Source organism: Neophocaena asiaeorientalis, unplaced genomic scaffold (genome assembly GCF_003031525.2).
Source record: "Neophocaena asiaeorientalis asiaeorientalis breed wild unplaced genomic scaffold, Neophocaena_asiaeorientalis_V1.1 scaffold191, whole genome shotgun sequence".
In the NCBI taxonomy this organism is placed as follows: Eukaryota; Metazoa; Chordata; class Mammalia; order Artiodactyla; family Phocoenidae; genus Neophocaena; species Neophocaena asiaeorientalis.
The window spans coordinates 1,773,105-1,791,849 of NW_020175105.1; the positions used below are offsets into that span (position 1 = coordinate 1,773,105).

At 48.5% G+C, this 18,745-nt stretch overlaps 1 protein-coding gene across 10 annotated transcripts in view; it reads left to right on the forward strand.

Moving 5' to 3' along the window:
- IKZF1 (IKAROS family zinc finger 1) overlaps positions 1–18,745 on the forward strand; it is an 86,835-nt gene that overhangs the window by 13,629 nt on the left and 54,461 nt on the right. For all 10 annotated transcript variants that reach the window (XM_024764350.1, XM_024764348.1, XM_024764352.1 and 7 more), the window contains exon 3: positions 8,072–8,191. In XM_024764350.1, the coding sequence (XP_024620118.1) occupies positions 8,072–8,191 (120 nt within the window). The remainder of the gene's footprint in view (positions 1–8,071; positions 8,192–18,745) is intronic.

Genomic DNA, 18,745 nt, shown 5'->3' on the forward strand with positions numbered 1-18,745 from the left:
AGATAAAACTGGTCTTCCTGTTACATCTGCGAGCAACTTGGAAAGGATTTAATCTATGTTGATACTCTGGGGAAGCAGAAAGGACGGGTGATCTGCCCTAGAGTCCAAACACAGGCCAGTGAAAGAGAGAGAGAAAGATGGAGGGAGGAGGCGGAAGGGAGACAAGGAGAAAGTAGATTGGAAAACAGAGTTTGGGGCACAATTCAGGATACTTGCTAAACGTGGCAACAACGCTGCCCCAGTCACCATAGGTTTATTTCAAGCCCTATTGGACATAGCTCCTCCCATCCCGGGAGACCCAGGGCCTGGGGCAGTCCTGGGAGATGAGGCCCAAGGTTGGATCACGCTGTCCTGCTGGACGATGCCCGTGCGCTGGACCCCCAGCCGGTCTAGCCAAGCCTGCCCAGCTCCATATTCGTGGGCCCAGGAAGCCCACTGTCTGGCTAGTCCTGAACCTGGATGGGTCCGCAGCAGTCGGGTTTTCAATATTTTATATTCTCCAGTCTCAGGCCCATGGTCGGTCCCGGGTAAGCCTCTCTGCTAGAATGGCCCATGCGGTCCTCTGGGCATGGCCAACCTGCCCCCACTGGTTTCCAAGTTGTGAGTGAATTCTGCGTCTGGGCCTCGGTCCGTCCTGGTGATGGAGATCAGGGCTGAGTGTGTGGCTGCCACTCCCGGGAGATGAGCAGGAGGGGAGATTCAAGTCCCCTCCACCTGGAGACGGCCTCCTGCAGCCCACGGTCCCCCCTGCTCTGTCCCTGCCACTCCTGTCATTTAGAAAGTCTGGGTTGAACTCTCCAGGCTGTGAAGTACCAGCAGACTCCTGGCTTTTCAGCTGTGGCATGTAGGCAGTTGATGGACAGTTGGAGGACGTGAACATCGGTCAACATGTTTGGCCTTATCTGTAGAAACGAAAGTTGTATTGGAGGAATCAGCCCAGGAGACATGCTCGCACACAGGCACAGGGCGTTTCTGCCGATGCTCGCTGCAGCGTTGGTGCTGATACCGGAAAACTTTGGTCCCTCCATGCCCTTGTTCGTTCGGCTCTGAACAGTGAGGGCCATCGGAACATAGTCATGTGGAAAGACATCCAAGATGTATGTGAAGGTGAGAAAAGCGTGTTTCAGGATGATATGCAGAGTATGATCCCATCCTTTGAAATGAAAACGTATCACACACAGACACACACACACACACACTTTCCACATGCCTGTATATACGTTTAGGAAAATTCTGGAGTGATACTTATTAAACATGCGCTTCCTCTTGGAAGACTGAGGTTGGAAGGAGGGGATGGGTTAGAGAAGAAGGGGACGGAGACTTTGGCTTCTCGTCTTCTACCTTTCAGCATTATTTGGATTTATTTCCCTTAAACACACACTTTGTTTCTTAAATGTAAGTAGAACAGCAACAACAATAAAACTATTTAAAAAAACAAAAATGTTCGCTCTCTGGAGCCTCTCCTTCGGCTTGGCCAGGATCTGATAGCTGCTGGTAGATGCAGTCTGAGCTGAAGGAGAGGTGAGCCCCATTCCCTGGAATTGCAGACCATGGCTAGAGGTGATGAGAGGGCCAGGAACACGGGATGTTAAACATCCCAAAGGCGCAAAGAGACCCCTTCATGGTTCCTGATCCTCTGTGTTCCCTTGTCACCTTCATCTTGGGTGGCTTCCAGATTGGCGTCTTACATGATGCATTGAGGAGGAGAGCCCTTGGGTCCATGCAGACTCTGCTGTCCCAAAGGCAAAGCCGAAAGCCTGAGCCTGGGCTGGCATCTCTAGAAAGTTTTGTAGGAGAATGGCCAGTCAATATTCTGATCCCCTCAGTTGGTAACAAACATAACAAAACCCTCATTTTCTTCTCCTATTTTTCTTGCCCTTGACATTATGCTAAACACTCAATTTGTCTGGAAGTGGCTAAAGAGAAGGTTGGCAGGGGGTGGAGTCAAGAGTGAGGTTGGCCTGAAAAAGCCAACTCTTCTTTGGTTTAAAAAAGATTCAAGATTTGGTCTGAAATTTACTTTGGTATACTCCTAGCAAAGGAAACGCTACCTGTAGTACTTTACACAAATAGTCCTTTGGATTGTGTTAAGCTTGGAGCATTCTAAACAGAGATTAGAGCATTTAAAGAGTTGTGCCCTTTTTAAAAATATTTTTTAAATTTTATTTATTTATTTTTTGGCTGCATTGGGTCTTCATTGCTGCACGTGGGCTTTCTCTCGTTGCAGCGACGGGGCTACTCTTCATCGCGGTGCGCGGACTTCTCACTGCGGTGGCTTCTCTTGTTGCGGAGCACGGGCTCTAGGCGCGCGGGCTTCAGTGGTTGTGGCTCGCGGGCTCTAGCGCGCGGGCTCAGTAGTTGTGGCTCGCGGGCTCTAGAGTGCAGGCTCAGTAGTCGTGGCACACGGCCTCAGTTGCTCCGCGGCATGTGGGATCTTCCAGGACCGGGACTCGAACCCGTGTCCCCTTCATTGGCAGGGGGATTCTTAAGCACTGTTCCACCGGGGAAGCCCAAATTGTGCCATTTTTACTAGAGATTTGAAGCACACTTTTTCTACTTCTTGCTGCTTCTCCAATACAATCCTTGTAACGATCACTTTTCCTTTTTGATTTCTAAAATGGAGGAAGGTGGCAGTAAGTTGTAGAATAAGGATGTACATTTAGCCAAACAGAAGTTAAATTTTTGATTTATATGGGGGATATGTTCTGAATCATCCCCTTTCCCCACAAAATTATTCCTTGTTATATGCTGCTCCCAAAAAAGAAAAATAGATTTTTGTCTAAGTTGAACCCTACGAAGTTGCCACTATCATAGGTAAAAAAAGTTCCAACATCAGCAATTGCATGGGAGTCCACCTAATCTATGTGCACTACTCCCTTGAAAAATAGAGAAGTACTTAATACCTAACTCTTTTTTCAAACTACCTGTTTCTTTCTTCCCTGGGATTTATCCTAAATGTGGACTGAGCCCTGGTTTACAGGGTCTTGCATATAGTAGGCACTCAATAAATATTTACCCACTTGCATCCACCAGAGTCGGGAAATGCTGTTGCATAGGCTTGGTGGAGAGTATGTCTAAAGCAAAGCCATCCTTTCCTTTAGGGCACATCTCCTTCATTCTTTGGGTAAGTTTTCTATTGCTTTCTCTGTCTCTTTTTTCTTTGGCACACTTTCCAAATTACTAGTTATGCGTGTGGTTTATGGTTTGTTTCGGGTTCTAAGGGGAGAGGCAGCCTGCGGGAAGACAGGAATTGTGAGGCCCATATCAGCACCTCATCTGTGCCTCCAGCTCTGAGACTTGAAACCGTTCTCCATGCCTCCTGGACCACTGTGTGTCCTCTGCAAAATGGGGGACTGGAGCCAGTTGAGCTTAAGGATGCTCAGGCTCCTGGGGCCCTATGGGATGTTTTCTCAGTGGTTGTTTGTAATGTTCTTTGGAACAAGGAAACAAGAACTATGCTCTGTAGACATCCATCGCCTGCCTGGGAAATGAGGCTCGTCTATGTTGAAGTGTCAGTGCAAATGTTAATCAGAGTAAGTCACATTGATTGAGTGCTTGAGATTTACCGAACACCACCCTCGGCATTTTTCTCTCCTTTCAACTTTACAAGACCCCCATGAAGAAGATGCAGGGACTGTCTTCAATTCACAGGGAGCTGAGACTCACAGTTTCAATAACCAATCAGAAGTCCCACGGGAGCCAGACATGGCACTGAGTAGGAGCTTCCCCACTATTCTGTAGAGTCTATTTCCTGAGTTGTTATTTCCACCGAGGAATTACGTTCTCCTGGGTAACTGTGCATAGTAAAGACTCATCCACTAGGGAGAAGGGGAATCGCAGAACTTTGTTGGGCGAGTTATAATCTACTTGAGGAATACTTGCTTGCTGTTGATAAGCTAATGATACAATTTTCTCACCTAATTTGCCCAAAATGCTTCTCATAGGTAAAGCTTTATTTGAAACACGGGTAGTAGGTAACTTACATAGAAATTGGTAAGAAGTTTCTTCCATTTTTCTAAATAAGTAAAATGACCTCTCACCTCCTAAATTCTTCCATTTCAGTACTTGATCTCTCACTGTCTGCAGCTCTGCGCGTCTGTGTGACACTGTACGTGCACTTGGGGGACACATGGGCACTTGGTGCTCTGCACACCTCTTTCTATAGGATGTTATATTTACAAAATAATACCATAAGCTTACTTAGCATATTAGCATCCATGCACTTTATTATCTTATCCTCACAACAACCTGTGAGCTAAGCCAAAATCATGTTTTTTAGCCTCATTTTACTCTTGAGGAAAGAGTCTTAAAGAGGTGACTTATTATGGAATCTGTCTTATAATTGGTCAGATCTGAGCTGTACCCCGTGTCAACTAACTTCTAGTCACAGTGTGTTAATATCTGCTATGTGTTGGCTTGATTTAATAACTTCATTTTCTTATCTTTTATCATGGTGTTGTATTTTATACCCGGTGTTGTATTTTAAGCGGTTAACTGGGTAAATTGGTTTAAAATCAACACATAAAAATATGTTTGCTCCCCATGAAGGTCATGATGAAGTGGTGGAGGTTCATCGTGGAAATCTCCAGCAGGGGAAGGATCCCAGGGTCGCTGAGTACCAAGGCTCAAGCCAGCGATTAATGCCTCAGTAGCCGCTGCTCAGACTTGGGGGCTTTTAGGCAAATCAGATGAGCTCTTAAAATCCATCACAGAGTGCAGGCGAGGTGAGGCTGAATTCCAGCAGGGCTCGTGACAGGTACGCAGCTGTCTCACCTCGCTCTCTTCCAGTACTGACTTTTTACCAGATGCCCCTGCACGTGCCGAGACTCATGTTTTATTCTCGCTGCTTCTGCGTGGGGAGCTCCTATGGATCGACCCGACCCAGGGTATTTAGAATCATGGTCCCTACTGTTTCCATTATTCCTTTTCCTCCCCCGTGTAGGAAGCAATGAAAGCGCTGAGATGCTGCAGGACTGCTGGGCTGTAGCTCGGCACAGGAGCCCAGCCAGGCGGAAGCGCGCCTAGGGTCTCAGCAAGTTCTCCCAAGAAACGAATCAGCGAAATTTGCAAAAAGATTATGTGGATGCATTTTTCATGTGAATGGAGGAGAGAGACCACATCCCTTCACTGGATAAATCCCGATTCTTTATGATGCTCCCTTGGTTTCCTCGTGCCTGGGCATCTAAATTGATCCCAGAGTTCTCCAGTGTTATCATCAGGAAGCTCAGAATAAAAAACAACACAAAACATGAATACAGTCTAGTTTCTCAGTGTCCCGCTCCCAGCCCGTAGCCATGACGGCTGGTTAATCAGAAAGGCAAACGTGCACACCCCACGCTCTGTACCTTTAATGATCCGGTCAGTTTGTCGGGCCAGAGTTCCCATGGTCCGTTCTGTGGAGGCTCCTTGGGGGTCTTCGCAGAAGCAAGTGGCCTGGGCCTCTGGTCCTTCAGCCGGAGGCTGAAGATGGGCACAGAAGACGGGTTTCGTATATTGAAGTTCTGTGTAAGAACTAGAGATTTTCACCCAAAGTGAGGTAAGTCAGACAGAGAAAGACAAATATCATATGATATCACTTATATGCGGAATCTAAAATATGATACAAATCAACGTACCTACGAAACAGAAACAAACTCACAGACGTAGAAAACAAACTTATGGTTATCAAAGGAGAAAGGCGGGGAGAGATAAATTAGAAGCTTGGAATGAACAGATACACGCTACTATACATAAAATAGACGAACAACAGGGGGTCCTACTATGTAGCACAGGGAACTGTATTCAGTATCTTCTAATAACCTATAATGGAAAAGAATCTGTGAAAGAATATGTGTGTGTGTGTGGTGTGTACGTATAACTGAATCACTTTGCTGTATACCTGAAACTAACACAATATTGTAAATCAACTTTACTTCAATAATTTAAAAAATATATTATTCTTACCCCCAAAAAATTGAAAAAGAGTCCTCTGACCACCTCCCTGAAGTCCTCAAGGTTTGAAGACCATAGCTCTAGGAAATGGGAAGGAAAAAAGAGTTGTCAGTTGGTCGTATGCCTCCTGCCGGCTCCTGTTCAGAGCTGTGGCCCACCTGTGCTGGTGAACAGTAACGCTGTATCTTTAGCTGTTGCTACTTTTAAAGTCTTCCTTTAGGGCGGTGAAAATATTACTGATGTAATGCACATTTAGTGTAACACGAGCAGTTCAATCATTTTCTCTCTGGCCTTTGGCTTTTCCTTGGGAAATTCTTATCAGCCTGCCCCACCTTTAACTATCCATCTTGTATTGGCTATCCAAATATACCCATTAATGCTCTTTCTGAAAATATGCCAATTGAGGTAATTACAGCTAAGCTGGAATATTAAACTGTGATGTCTGGTTTTCTTGTTGTTGTTTTTTTTTGTTTTTTTGGTACGCGGGCCTCTCACCGCTGTGGCCTCTCCCGCTGCGGAGCACAGGCTCCAGACGGGCAGGCTCAGTGGCCACGGCTCATGGGCCCAGCCGCTCCGCGACATGCGGGATCTTCCCGGACCGGGGCATGAACCCGCGTCCGCTGCATCGGCAGGCGGACTCTCAAGCACTGCGCCACCAGGGAAGCCCTGTGATGTCTGTTTGCTAGAGAATGCGCTACTATTCCCCAAAGCATCGCCTTGGTGCCTTGCAGCTTCTATTTTAAATTATTCCTGGAAGGGTCGTCTCCTATGCCGGGGATGCTTGCACTGGTCCTGTCCTTCCCCTGAAGGGTTGTGTTGCTTTTCACAGGTGGTTTATTCAAACAAACAAGACAATTTCGCACTCTGCCTCGCCCTGTCTTCCAGGCTTGTCTTCCACAGCAGTGCTCCTGGGCTATTCTGCATCCACTGGGGGCCTCACCAGCTCTTTCCTTGCCTGGGCTTATTGTCTCCTAACTCAATTTTAGGTAACATCTATGTTAGAAGGTACAGGGGTTTCCATTTCAAAGGAGAAGGAGCATTTTCTACACATCTAGGCTTCCCTGTATTGAATTCTTGGGAGTGGGAGGGATTTCCCCATTTCTGGAGCTTCCGATGAAACCTTATAATATAGTCAAAAGCAGAGTCGGGCATCCCATAAAACCCTATCTCATTTGGTAAATCCTACTTTGTGAAGCAGCTTTTAGAGTTGTGTGGATTCTGTTTTGCTTTCATATTTTGAGGATAAAAATTCCTGGTGGCAGACTCTCTGTGCACGTGGGGCAGAATCGTGTTGATTCCCTGTTCATCCTCCTTCCAGGCTTCCCGGCCCCATCAAGTTAATCAAGTCGGGCAGCTGGCAAAATACCTACCCCCTGGCTCTGGAAAAAGAGAGTGAACAGACCCAGAATGTGTAGCTCTGAGCAGGACACTCAACCTGGTGACCTTAAAAATGAAATAATATGAGGGTGTGGTGAGCAGGCTTGTAGGAAGGTAAAGTGGAACAAACTTACAGGGGAAAATTTGGCCCTAACACGTGAAGAGGCTTAAAAATGTGGATGCCTTTTGACCCAGGCATAAAACTCCCGGGGTTTATACTATGGTGATTCTTAAAAACGTGGGCAGAAGCTGTCTGTCTGGAGGTTTACCACAGTGTTGTTTCATTAAAAAAAAAAAAAAAAAGATTGAAAACAATGTAAGTTCAAAAGTAGAAAAAGGATTTAAATAAATCCTAGTGTGCCCATGCAGTGAAGTATTACACAGACACCACAAAGTTATGGAAGTAGGGCCACTGGTTATGAGAATGTCTAAAAAGTACAGTTTATTTTGATCAAGAAAATATGTCACCACGCATTATCCATAATATATAAGTATCCATGTATGTGTACACACACACACACCACAGTTTTAATAGTGGTGATCTCTAGGTGATACGTAGTTTTCACATCTGTGTCCTCTCAGTTTTGGGTGTGGCAATGATACTATTTTACAAAAAGGAAAGCAGGTTCTAATCCCCAGAGAGAAACGTGAACTCAATCCTGTAACTCGAATGAAGCCAAACCACGGTGAGGCCCATCGCAGTGACCACCACCCCAGGGGTGACCATGTCCCCAGAAACTCAAGCTCCTAATTGCCTCCTCAGGGAAGGAAAGCCCCCCGGTGAGTGACACCCCCGACGATGGCGATGAACCCATGCCTGTCCCTGAAGACCTTTCCACCACGTCTGGAGGCCAGCAGAGCTCCAAGGGTGACAGAGGACTGGGTAAGTGGCCTCCTGTCCACAGACTGTCACGTGCTCTAGTCCTCCTGGACCTTTGTCTCTTTACAGTCATTTCACCTGTGGTTTCCCCTCAACCCCCCACGTCAAGGAGACACAAAATGCAGGACGGGGCCCTATCGTATGCAGGACGGGAGACCCAGCTCAGTGTGGTCTTGAGCCCCATGTGGGAAGCAGCGTGGCCAAGCTGCCGAGCATCCCCCAAAGCAGGCACATCACTGGCCTCGTGTCCTCAGCACACCGCAGCCACATCCAAGTTTATGGATTGTAGACGGGGAAAACTATCCATTTTATGTGTCATGGCAATAGGGCTGTTCATTTTCATAGCTTTGGTTTAGAAGGAGCTGAATCTGGCCATGTTAAGTTACCCTTCACATCTCTGTTTCCTGAATGTCCAGTTTAACTGAAAGTAGAAAATTTGACAAGTAGAAGAATTTTAATGTTAAAAAAAAAATCTAGATAATCTTGACTAGCGGACATTTACACGCCTTCTCCATAAAAGAATGTGTATGGAAGTATCTGCCTACCCAGGCTACAGTTCATGGTGAGAAATCTCAGTCCACCCTCTTTAAGAAAACAGAGGCCCAGAGAAATTCAGTGAATTAGCCAAGGTCACATAGCAGAGTCCGAAGGAGACTCCATTTCTGACTCAAAGACTGGTTTTCACTCCATCATACCCTATTCTCATCAGCTAACGAGTCAACAGTTCCTTGGAATACCTATCTTTTTTCTTTTTATAAAGATAAAACTGTGATGTTGAGAGCCACTTATCTGCACAAAAGAGTATCGTGAAGGGTACACAGGTGGAAATGAGGTAGGACAGGTAGGACAGATCTCATGTGGATCAGCTCATAGGAGCCACAGCCAAGGAGGGTACGTGTGTAAAGCTCTCGGGGTTCTGAAAATCGCCAGTTATTTTCCTGTAGGACATCCTAATGTGATAGCTAAGAAACAGATTTTGTATGTTTTCATGTGTCTTGGAAACCAAATAGACCCTGGGTATTATGGTTCTTCTGTCTTAATTTAGCTGTACAGACAGACAAAGATAGTGGCTAAAGCCCTTTGACGTAGGTGAACCAAGAAAACATGTACATTTCTGAATGCCTTTTCCCTGTTAGAAAATGTATATGTGGGTGAGTAGGGGGAGGGAAGAAGGTCTGTGGATCTTGCCTTTTGTTCCACACACATCCTTTCAGGGTTTCCCAAAGCTGAGACACGAAAGAGCATGCTTTATTGTAATTGATGCACTTATGTTTAAGATTGTCTTCTGTTTATTACAAGAGATACTGGTTTGTCATACACCCTGTACTGCTGCAAAGTTTCCTTTCAAGGCACATTTACATAAATTAAAAGATCAAATTTAAGTAAAAACATCGGGACGATGAGGGTGTGTATACCTGATAAAAATTTGCAAAGGCTCAGGGACCAAAAGCCAGAAGAAATTATGTGGATACGTACCCACTAACCATTTAAATGAACCGAGAACCCAGACATCAGAGTTAGGACTCCGGGGTCATTATGGAGAAACTGGGGAGCTGCTCCCCTCCGCCCCCGCACCGAAATCCCTGCATGCTGTGCAGGCTGACAGCCACAGTCACCTTGGGCAACCTGTAGAGAACTGAAAGTCGGGCCGGTTCCTGGAGAGTGGAGAAGAGTCCACTTGGTGTAGGTAAACAAGCCTTCGTTATAAATGCCTTCACGGTCTAAATATACCACACCTTAAGAACTTCAGGTTGTGGGTGACCTGCCTTGGTAAGAGGTCATCAAGCCCCTGGTTCCAAGGCTGCGTTCTGGTGGTGAACTTCGGGCTGGGTCCTGACGGAGCCCGTGCAGGTGTGGCTGGTACAGCCGGGGGGTGTGATCTCCCGCAGGCTCTCTCCAGTGCTTGCTCGCCATGCGACACGATGTTCACCCACTTCTCCTTTCAGCGTAAAGTTTCTAAAGACTGAATTTCAGAGTTGTAAAACTTCAAATGCCCAAGCATCCTCTTTCCTTGGTTTGTAAACAGCGGCTGCCGTGTGGACAGGCAGGGAAGGTGGTTGGAAGTGGGGGCCAGGGACAGAGGAGTGATGGGTCACTGCCAGGAAACTAGAAGGGACAGAAGCACAGACTACAGGAGGAGACAGCAGGCAGGTTTAAGGAGACAGGTGAGTGGGAGAGAATCCCAGAAGACCAAAGGGTAGAGAGAAGCATCAAGGAAATTGACTGCTGTTCACGCTCGGCCAGTGAGCTTTAGAAACCATCCCTTATGGCTTTTGAAGGAAACCAGCTGGCTTGAGTAGGCGGTGGTAGGTTGTTTATTAAAGTGATGCATCTTAGGTAGCACCGAACAAATGAAGTCTGTCAGTAGCGTTAGGAGACCGCTTTAAAAGATGGGGAATTCGAAGCCGGAAGGAAAAGGAAAGGCACTCAAAGGCACGTTTCCTCAGCTCCCTGGGAAGAAAGCAAAGGAAGGAGGGTCAGGGGACAGACAACAGGAAGCAGGAGCCCCGCCCTGCTCAGGGGGGCCCCTCCCTTCACAGAAGCCGGAGCAGCACAGCACAAAAAGGAAGAGCCAGGGAGAAGGCACCGGGGAGGATGGTGAGGAGGGCGGAGGCTGGCCCAGGAGAAAGTTGCACCTGGGAGGGCAAGGGTGGAGCCTGGGCCCCTCCCAGGCAGACCTCTGAGCCTTGTTGCCCTCATTTCAAACTGGCGGCAGCATCGGAGCTCAACTCACAGCATGGTCTCCAGGGGTAACTGAAAACATGCAAACTCGCTTTGCTGAAGACAGAATAACAAAGTCAAAAGTAAAACAGACAGTAAAAGGCAGAAAAAGATCTTTTAAAGGTTCATGGGCAGAGTAAAGGAGCCTGTTGTAGCTGCCCCTGAGAGAAGGGAAAGACAATGGATGAGATTTGCAGCACCAGGAATAGAAGAGGAATTTACTAATTAAAAAAATGTGATCCAGAGATCAAGCAAACCGAAAAGACAGCCAAGAAGACGGGGGAGGGATCAGTTAGGAGAGGGCAAGACCAAGAGAGAGATTGAGGTGCTGGCTGCCCCCAGACCCAAGGTCCAGTCAAGGGTCCTGGCTCCTCCGGTGGAAATGTCAAGGAGAAATGGCGACAGGCCAAAAGATGGGAAAAGATGGGAAAGTCTTAGGTGATAATAGATCACTGGGTGTCTGTTTTAGAAGGAGCCAAGTGATGCTTTTGAAAAGCTCTGAGCCCTCCTTACCAGTTTTAGACAAATCTAATCCCAACCAGGAGAACAGACCTGAGTAATGAACAAGTTGTTGGGAAAGGTAGAAACCAGCCCCCTAAGAGGGGGAGGTAGCATCTCACTGGTGGCAGGTCATTCCCAGCATGAGAAGAGTAATGATTTCGCACCTCAAGCCTTCCCGCAGTCTTGAGGGAAGTCCTGGAGGACTGTGTGGAAAGGTGGTCAGAGGAGTAAGGCCAGGCCAAGGCTCTGGCTCTCATCTGGCTCCATTTTCTTCTGGGTCTGAATAAGAGGACGCAAGGGTCTGAAGTGCAGCGTGAAGAATGTAAGATAGACACAGGGCTTCCTGGCCATGAGGGATTTAGTCATCAGGACAGCCTACTTAATGAGATGCTAGCTCGTTCTTCTGAAGTGGTCCCTTTAAAAATGAGAGAAATCTTGCCTCTCTGAAGTGGTTGTGTATGAAACTGCTAAAACGGAGGATGCACTCAGTGACCTCCTAAGGCAACCCCCAAATTTACTCAGTCACCCATGGCAGGTGCCCTAGAGAAGTGGAAAATGGGTCGAGAGTTCTTCTGACAGCTGTTGACCAGGGGTGATTAAAAGTGTCTCGTGTAGAAATGATGTCAGGACAGGCGTCTAACGGGACTGAGTGAAGGAACGAAAAGCTTAGTTCTTTTCCTCCTTTATTCAATAACCCGTACGTTGCTTTCTTCCTTCGGGCATGGATTTTTACCCATTACTGCCTTGCTCTCCCTTTGCTTGTGTGGGTTTCCCTGTCCTAAAATTGGGCAGGGGTCTTCCAGCTGCCGCATGCTATCAGTGAGCGCACAGGCCTGGAGGGGAAGGGTGAGGACTGCAGGCTGGCTGGTTCCAGCCCCAAGAGAGACTGTGAATAAAGTCAGAAGCCCCTTCCCCTCTGAGTGTAGATGGCTGGCAGGGAAGGAGGCTTGCTGGGCTGGAGCAGAGGAGACAGGGAGAGGCCAGAGATGGAGAAGAGAGATTTGAGGCCAGAAAACCAGATGGTACCCTACGAGAGATGCCTGGCAAGGTTAGGATTTAGAGTAGACTCAAAGGGAAGACCCAGGGGCAGAAGCCCAGTAATGCCCAGGGAGTGGTTGAATTAGCCGACGGCCAAAGACGCGAGGCTGGTTTGAGGTTGAAGCAGGCTTTCCGAATGGCTCGGTCGGCTCCACGGACAGACAGTCAGGATGACCTTGTGTAGTAGTCACTCGCATGCAGAGGGAGATGCGAGGTTGGGTGCCTTTTGAATACGGGGCGATGACGTGTGTTTGTGCCTTCCCTGCCACATTCTAGAATGTTCTTCCCTTGCTCAGGACCTACGCCCAAAGTAGGGCGGTGACAGCCATTGTTTCCTGGGTGGTTTATTGCAGGATGTAATTCCTTCAGGTCACATCCCCCAGAGTGGTGTTTGGAGCATTCTAGAAGCTGAATTCTTGCATCAGCTTGGGTCCTTGGGTCCTTCCCTTGGAAGATTTTGACCAGGGTTTGATTCACCCTGGCAAAAATGGAAAGAAAAAAAAAAGTAGAAAAAAAATCTGGCGTTCTTGCCCCCGGAATCCAGGAAAATGATTGTGTCTACGCATAAATTCTCTTTTTTGGTCCATTCACTTGAAATAAACATTACTTTATTCCATCATGAGTTCCAGACCTCAAGCGTGAATCGTAAGAGGATTCATACATTTTCCACTGGTGATCCTGGTACCAGATCTCACTTTTGTTTTAAAGTTCTAGGCAGGGCACCATGACGGTGGCAGGACGGTGGGTGAGGGCTGTAACACCTCTCCACAGCCTGGGTTGATGGGAGATGCTGGAGAGGGTTTTTCACGGTGGAAAACAGTGGGCTTTGGTCTAATTGGAGCTGGGGCGCTGGCGTTTGAGTACGGATGCTGCGCCCGCTTATCTAATCAGCAGTTAGAGGAAGTCGTTTTTATCTGTGCAATGCATCTCCTCTGAACCGAGAAACCCCATTTGAGCTCGGGAGAACTATTATCTCACAGCATCTGAGCATTAGCTGCAGCTGGTCTCGAGCTTGTTGGGATGGGATGTGCACCGTGAAACAGTCTCACAGAGAAACGCATCCAGGGCTGAACTCCATCCAGGGCTCGGGCATCTTGGTCTCCAGGCTTCTTCTGAGGAACAGCTCAAAGCATGTCATTTAGATTCGTGTCCACGCCTCTGGTTTATTTAGTTCCTTACTCCTTTTCGTAGTTGACACATTGTGCAGTGCTTCTGATGGGCACCTTTTAAAGATTCTGTCCTCTTCATCTTCCAATTTGCTGTCTCTGCCTGCGGTGCCTGGTGAAGACCACCGAGGTTACCGTACATCACCAAACCAAGAGGAGGCCAGTTGGAAAGATTCTCATTTTCCTGAATTTCCCAAAACGTGAGACACAGCATCAAAAAATATATATATATATATATGTTTTGCCTACGGTGAGGGCTGGCCCACCGGGAGGATGTGCTTGGGGACGAGGGACTCGCGGCGCTGAGCTGTCAGGTCATCTGAGGACCAGTGTGTCCTGCTTGTACTCGGAGATCAGTGACCACACGGTTGGAGGCTGTCAAGGTGTGTGTGACCGAAAGCAGGGCCCCTGCTGGAGGCCAGGCTGCTCTGGGCCCCGCCCTCCTGTCACGTCCCCACTGGGTTCACTTTAGGATTTGGGACTGCACCGTTTAGGTTGGCTTTGTGCTTTGTTTGAACTTGTGTTTCTGTGACTCTTAGGACATGAGGACCTTCCATTCAATAAGAGTAATATTGACTGAGCCCTTCTCCCTGGCTGGCTGATGCAGCCACTGCCTTGCAGACCTTAACAGTTACAGCTTGCAGACTAATCGCCCAGCGCCGTAAGGCACGGCAGAGTGCTCACAGGGACATCACGTTTTCTCTAAAGAAAGTGGACAGAAGGGCTTGTTCCCAGCTGGGCTGGGGAGTGGGGCCATGGGGAGACTCAGGGAGCTGAAGTTCTCACAGAGGCGCGAAGGTGAGTCATGTCTGACCTTAGGAAACGCGTGGTAGTTGGGAGGGGCAGAAGTGGGTGGGCAACGTCACAGCAAGGGCCCCCATGGCCAGCTCTGGGAGCGAGCTGTGGGGTTTGGAGGGGACCCCGCAAAATGTTTCCTCCAGACCTGAGTGCTGGCAAGATCATCTGGTGACAGCAAACAGGGAGAGATGTCCTGTGCCGGAGCTGGGAGGGGCCGGGTGGGGAGGTGGTTCCCAGCAGTGGGCACAGCGTGTTCCACGCGGTGTGGGCCCGTGAATGAAGGGCCTGCAGCGATTCTCTTAACAGAACGGGAAATGGACCCAGAGTTGGGGTTGGCTGGAAGTCCGCTGACAAGTTCGTAGCCAAGGAACTGTCTGGAAGGCAGGGCATGGGAGGGGTGGACGGAGCTGGTCCGGCTATGCCAGGAGGGATGCTAAGCCCCAGGGCCTCGGGAATACATGTGTGTGATTGTCGGGAAGAGAAAGCAAAGGAGGAAGCAGAGAATCAGTTGCTTGATTCGGGTACAATTTTCTGGAAAGAAACATGGTGTAGAAGTTACCGGGATAGAGGTTTTAGGGAAGATGCGAAGCACGAAAGGGAGGACGGAGGGGCTAGGAAGGGGCCTTCGGGAGTTGGGCGGTAGCTTCCCAGAGGGCTCGGCAGGGGTGGAGGCCCAGATCGAAATGTAGCGGAACAGGAGGGGCCGGGGAGCTCAGGCAGCCGGCAGACAGTAGGGATGCAGGGACGAGCCGGGAGCAGGCTGTGAGGATGCAGCCAGGGAGGATTCTCAGGGTGGCCCGTGCTAGAGGAGGATAGTTAAGTCCGTTAGAAGGCAGATAGGAAGGAGTGACTAGAGGGAAAGGACTAATATATGACAGCCCAGTGGAGCCCCAGCGCGGGCAGGACCAGCCATCCAGGGGCTGGGCTGGGGTGTGTCTGCCTTTCCTGCCCCCCACCAGGCCCTTGTGACCCTCTCCCCTCCTGCATTCAGTCTCCATTCGGAAATGCCACTTCCGAGGGGCCCTCCCTGACCTAAAGTGGCAGCACCGACCTCTCACTCTTCACCTGTCCCCACTTGCAGGGAAAGCACGCCCCTGGGCTTTGCTCACTGCATCCCAGCATCCGGTGGGCGCCCAGGATGCGTGCACCGAATGCATGGGATGGTGGCCCAGCATTCTCAGGCAGAGAGCTGGCAGGACAGCAGAGAGAGCTTTTAAGTTGGGGGGGGGGGAATTTAAGGCTGCACCCGAATTTAAGGTTCGTCACGTGGATTTTTTAGGCCCCTTTTCTCAATGGGTGCCATCGATATTTGGGGTGGAGAGCCCTTCCTGGGCTGACTGTCCTTTCCCCCGCCAGGGGCTGTTTAGCCACCTGTGTCCCACCTCAACCCCCTCATCAGGATGCCCAGGTGTCACCATGTTTCCCCACCGAGAACCATCTAAGCTGAACACCGTCATCCTCACGCGGTTCCATGTGTCCACTCACGCGAGCGTCACACTGCAGACAGGCGTTTTGTGGCTGACTGTTGAAGATTTTTTAATACAGTCAGTAGTGTCCCAGAACCAGAAGTATGGCTTTTTTAAAAAGGGCATAACCGATAGAAAAACGGGGCCCGGAGAGGTTGGAATACCCCAAGCCTGGCATTTCCAAGCCACGCTTCCAGTTTTCTTTTTTTTGTTTGTTTTTTGAATTTTATGTATTTATTTTTTATACAGCAAGTTCTTATTAGTTCTCTCTTTTATACATATTAGTGTATACACGTCAATCCCAATCTCCCAGTTCATCTCACCACCACCCACACCCCACCCCTGCTTTCCCTCCTTGGTGTCCATACGTTTGTCCTGTACATCGGTGTCTTTTACTTCTGCGTTGCAGACTGGTTCATCTGTACCGTTTTTCTAGATTCCACAGATATGCATTAATACACTGTAGTTTCATTTTGTGTCTCCAAAGGAGTGTGTGAACTTGGAAATGCTGGTTATTTTTACAGAGAGAAACCAATGATCGGCTTCTGTCCATCTTCCTCTGACAACTTAAACTCAGGATCACGTTGTACCTAGTTGGTTTACTGAGGGAAATAAAGATAGATTCTTACCTATTAAAGTAGAGAGATAAGCGGTATGTTCTGTTTTAGGGTCTTGGTCCCCATTTTATTCTCTGCTTTGTTCCATCTGTGTTGAAAGCATACTTAGCTCTGGGGATAAAACAACCAACCGACATTTTGTTAACTTTCCTTCTGCATGGGGTTTCAGAAAGAAATGGAAAAAAAAAAAAAAAAGCTTTTGAGCTGTGGTTGGCAGTTGCCACCTGTCCTATCTGGTTAGGACATTTCTGATTTGGGGAGTGTAAATATAACCCAGAAAAAAAAAAGCTTCCCCTCCTTTTATGCAAAAGTAGAAGCCTAGGCAGAGCCGAGCCCTAACCATTGCCCTGTAAAGTTTCCACAGTACCAGTTCGATGAGATGAAAACACTTGCTCGGTTGAGCCAGGCCCCAGGAAGCCGCCTTCCTGGTCCCGCAGCCGTGGGGTGGGGTTGAGGCCGAGCCCACTGTAGCCGCCAGATAAGCCCAGCACCCTGCAAGGTCTTAGCAGGAACTACAGTTCACACGTTACCGCAGAGCCGCTCAAAATTGTAAGCCCTTTGCCTGTTAGGACTTGGCGGGGAGACAGGAGCTTACAGGCAACTAGGAGACTGTCTTCAGGTTCTCGGGCTGGAATCAAAGCTTCCAGGCTCTCGTTATCTATTGGTAGTCGGCGGACTACCGTGATTGGAAGGATTTACACCGAAGAAATGGGCAAATGCTACAAATTAGGAATTTTTTCTTTTTCTTTTTTTTTTTTGAGAGCTAGTTTACCCGCATACAGTGGCTTCACACTGGTTGTAATGTCTTGACAGCTCCAGTGGAAAGCAGGAATTATCTTACTGATGGCTGTGTGGGGTGGGTGTTTTTCGGAGCGGGTGTTAGGGAAGTCTCAGTCTGCTGGGGAGACCGGGGGCAGTGAGGGGTAGATGCAGCTTGTCCAACACGAGTTGATTCCAAGTGATGCTTTGCTGTTGATGTCACAAACTGGAAATGTCACAGCAACTAGATTCTCTGATTTGGGAAGAGAATTTGATTTGGGAAGAGAATATTGATAGGTAGAATGCTGCTTTAGCGGTTTAGTTCTGCTGCTGGGGGAGTGTGATTAGAAAGGATTCTGTGTCTTATTTATGAGATAGTAGTATTATTATTATTGCTGTTATTTCGGTTTGAAGAACTTTAAATGCGAAGCGAGACTTGTCTGCATTCCATCAATATGTTGCTAAATTACAGTGATTTTTCCAGGAAAGCATTGGGCTCACGCCGTTCTTCAAAACACATGGGATTGAACTTGGTCTCCTCAAAACTGTTTCTGTATTGAGTTCCTTGGATGAAACACAACCCTGAGATGTGGGTACAGATCTGGGAGGTGACCTCTGTGGTGGCCCCTAAGTGTGCGGTGGCTTCACTGGGACATTTTCTCAGCAAGGGCCCAGCAATGTGTGAGCGGCCTGGGGAGCGGTTGGAAAGCTAATCGCCATTGGAGGACCAGAGAGGCTCCTTCCAACATTCCCGCTCGGAGCACCTGACCCTGGCAGCAGCTGGATTAACGGAAGAGTCTTCGTGCCCTACTTTGAGGAGTGAGTTTAGCTGCGAGGATCTTTCAGCAGGTCTAGGGCGTGTCTTGCGAGGCTGCCTGCCAGGAGAACACTTCCCCTGCGGGGGATGTGGCTGCAGGCTGTTGATTTCCACTGAAATCACCCGGGCCTGATTCCGGTGAAGCCCTGAACATCCGGTGTCTTCCCCGCAGGGTGGGGTGTGATGGACGGAAGGCCTGCAACCCCAGGGCCTCACTGTATTGACAGAGCGCGTGGCAGAGGCGGCCACTTTCCTTTTCAGAATGAAGGACTGCCACGCTAGAGGTGAAATCCTGCTGAAATGAGAAAGGGACTTTGATGACAGCCCTGCAGGCAGTTCTGTGATTATTTTTATTGTTTTTCTTGGAATGTGGCAGAATTTTGCTCCTGTCGCAATATCTCTACTCTCTCCAGTCAAACGCGGTAACAATAAAAATATGACTTAGCCTGTACTCCCCCCAGCACTTCTGATGGCCTCTGTTTCCCCCCACCCCCCATAATGTTAAATGATGACGCTTAACTATTATCCGGTATAGAGAGCACTTAGGTAATCTTAGCATTACGGTTCAAGCGGCCTTTGGCGAAATTCATGTTCAGTAGACAAAGCTGTGGTTTTAAGTGAGAAGAGAAGGGAAGAGAAGGGAAGGGGAGGGGAAGAGAAGGGAAGGGGAGGGG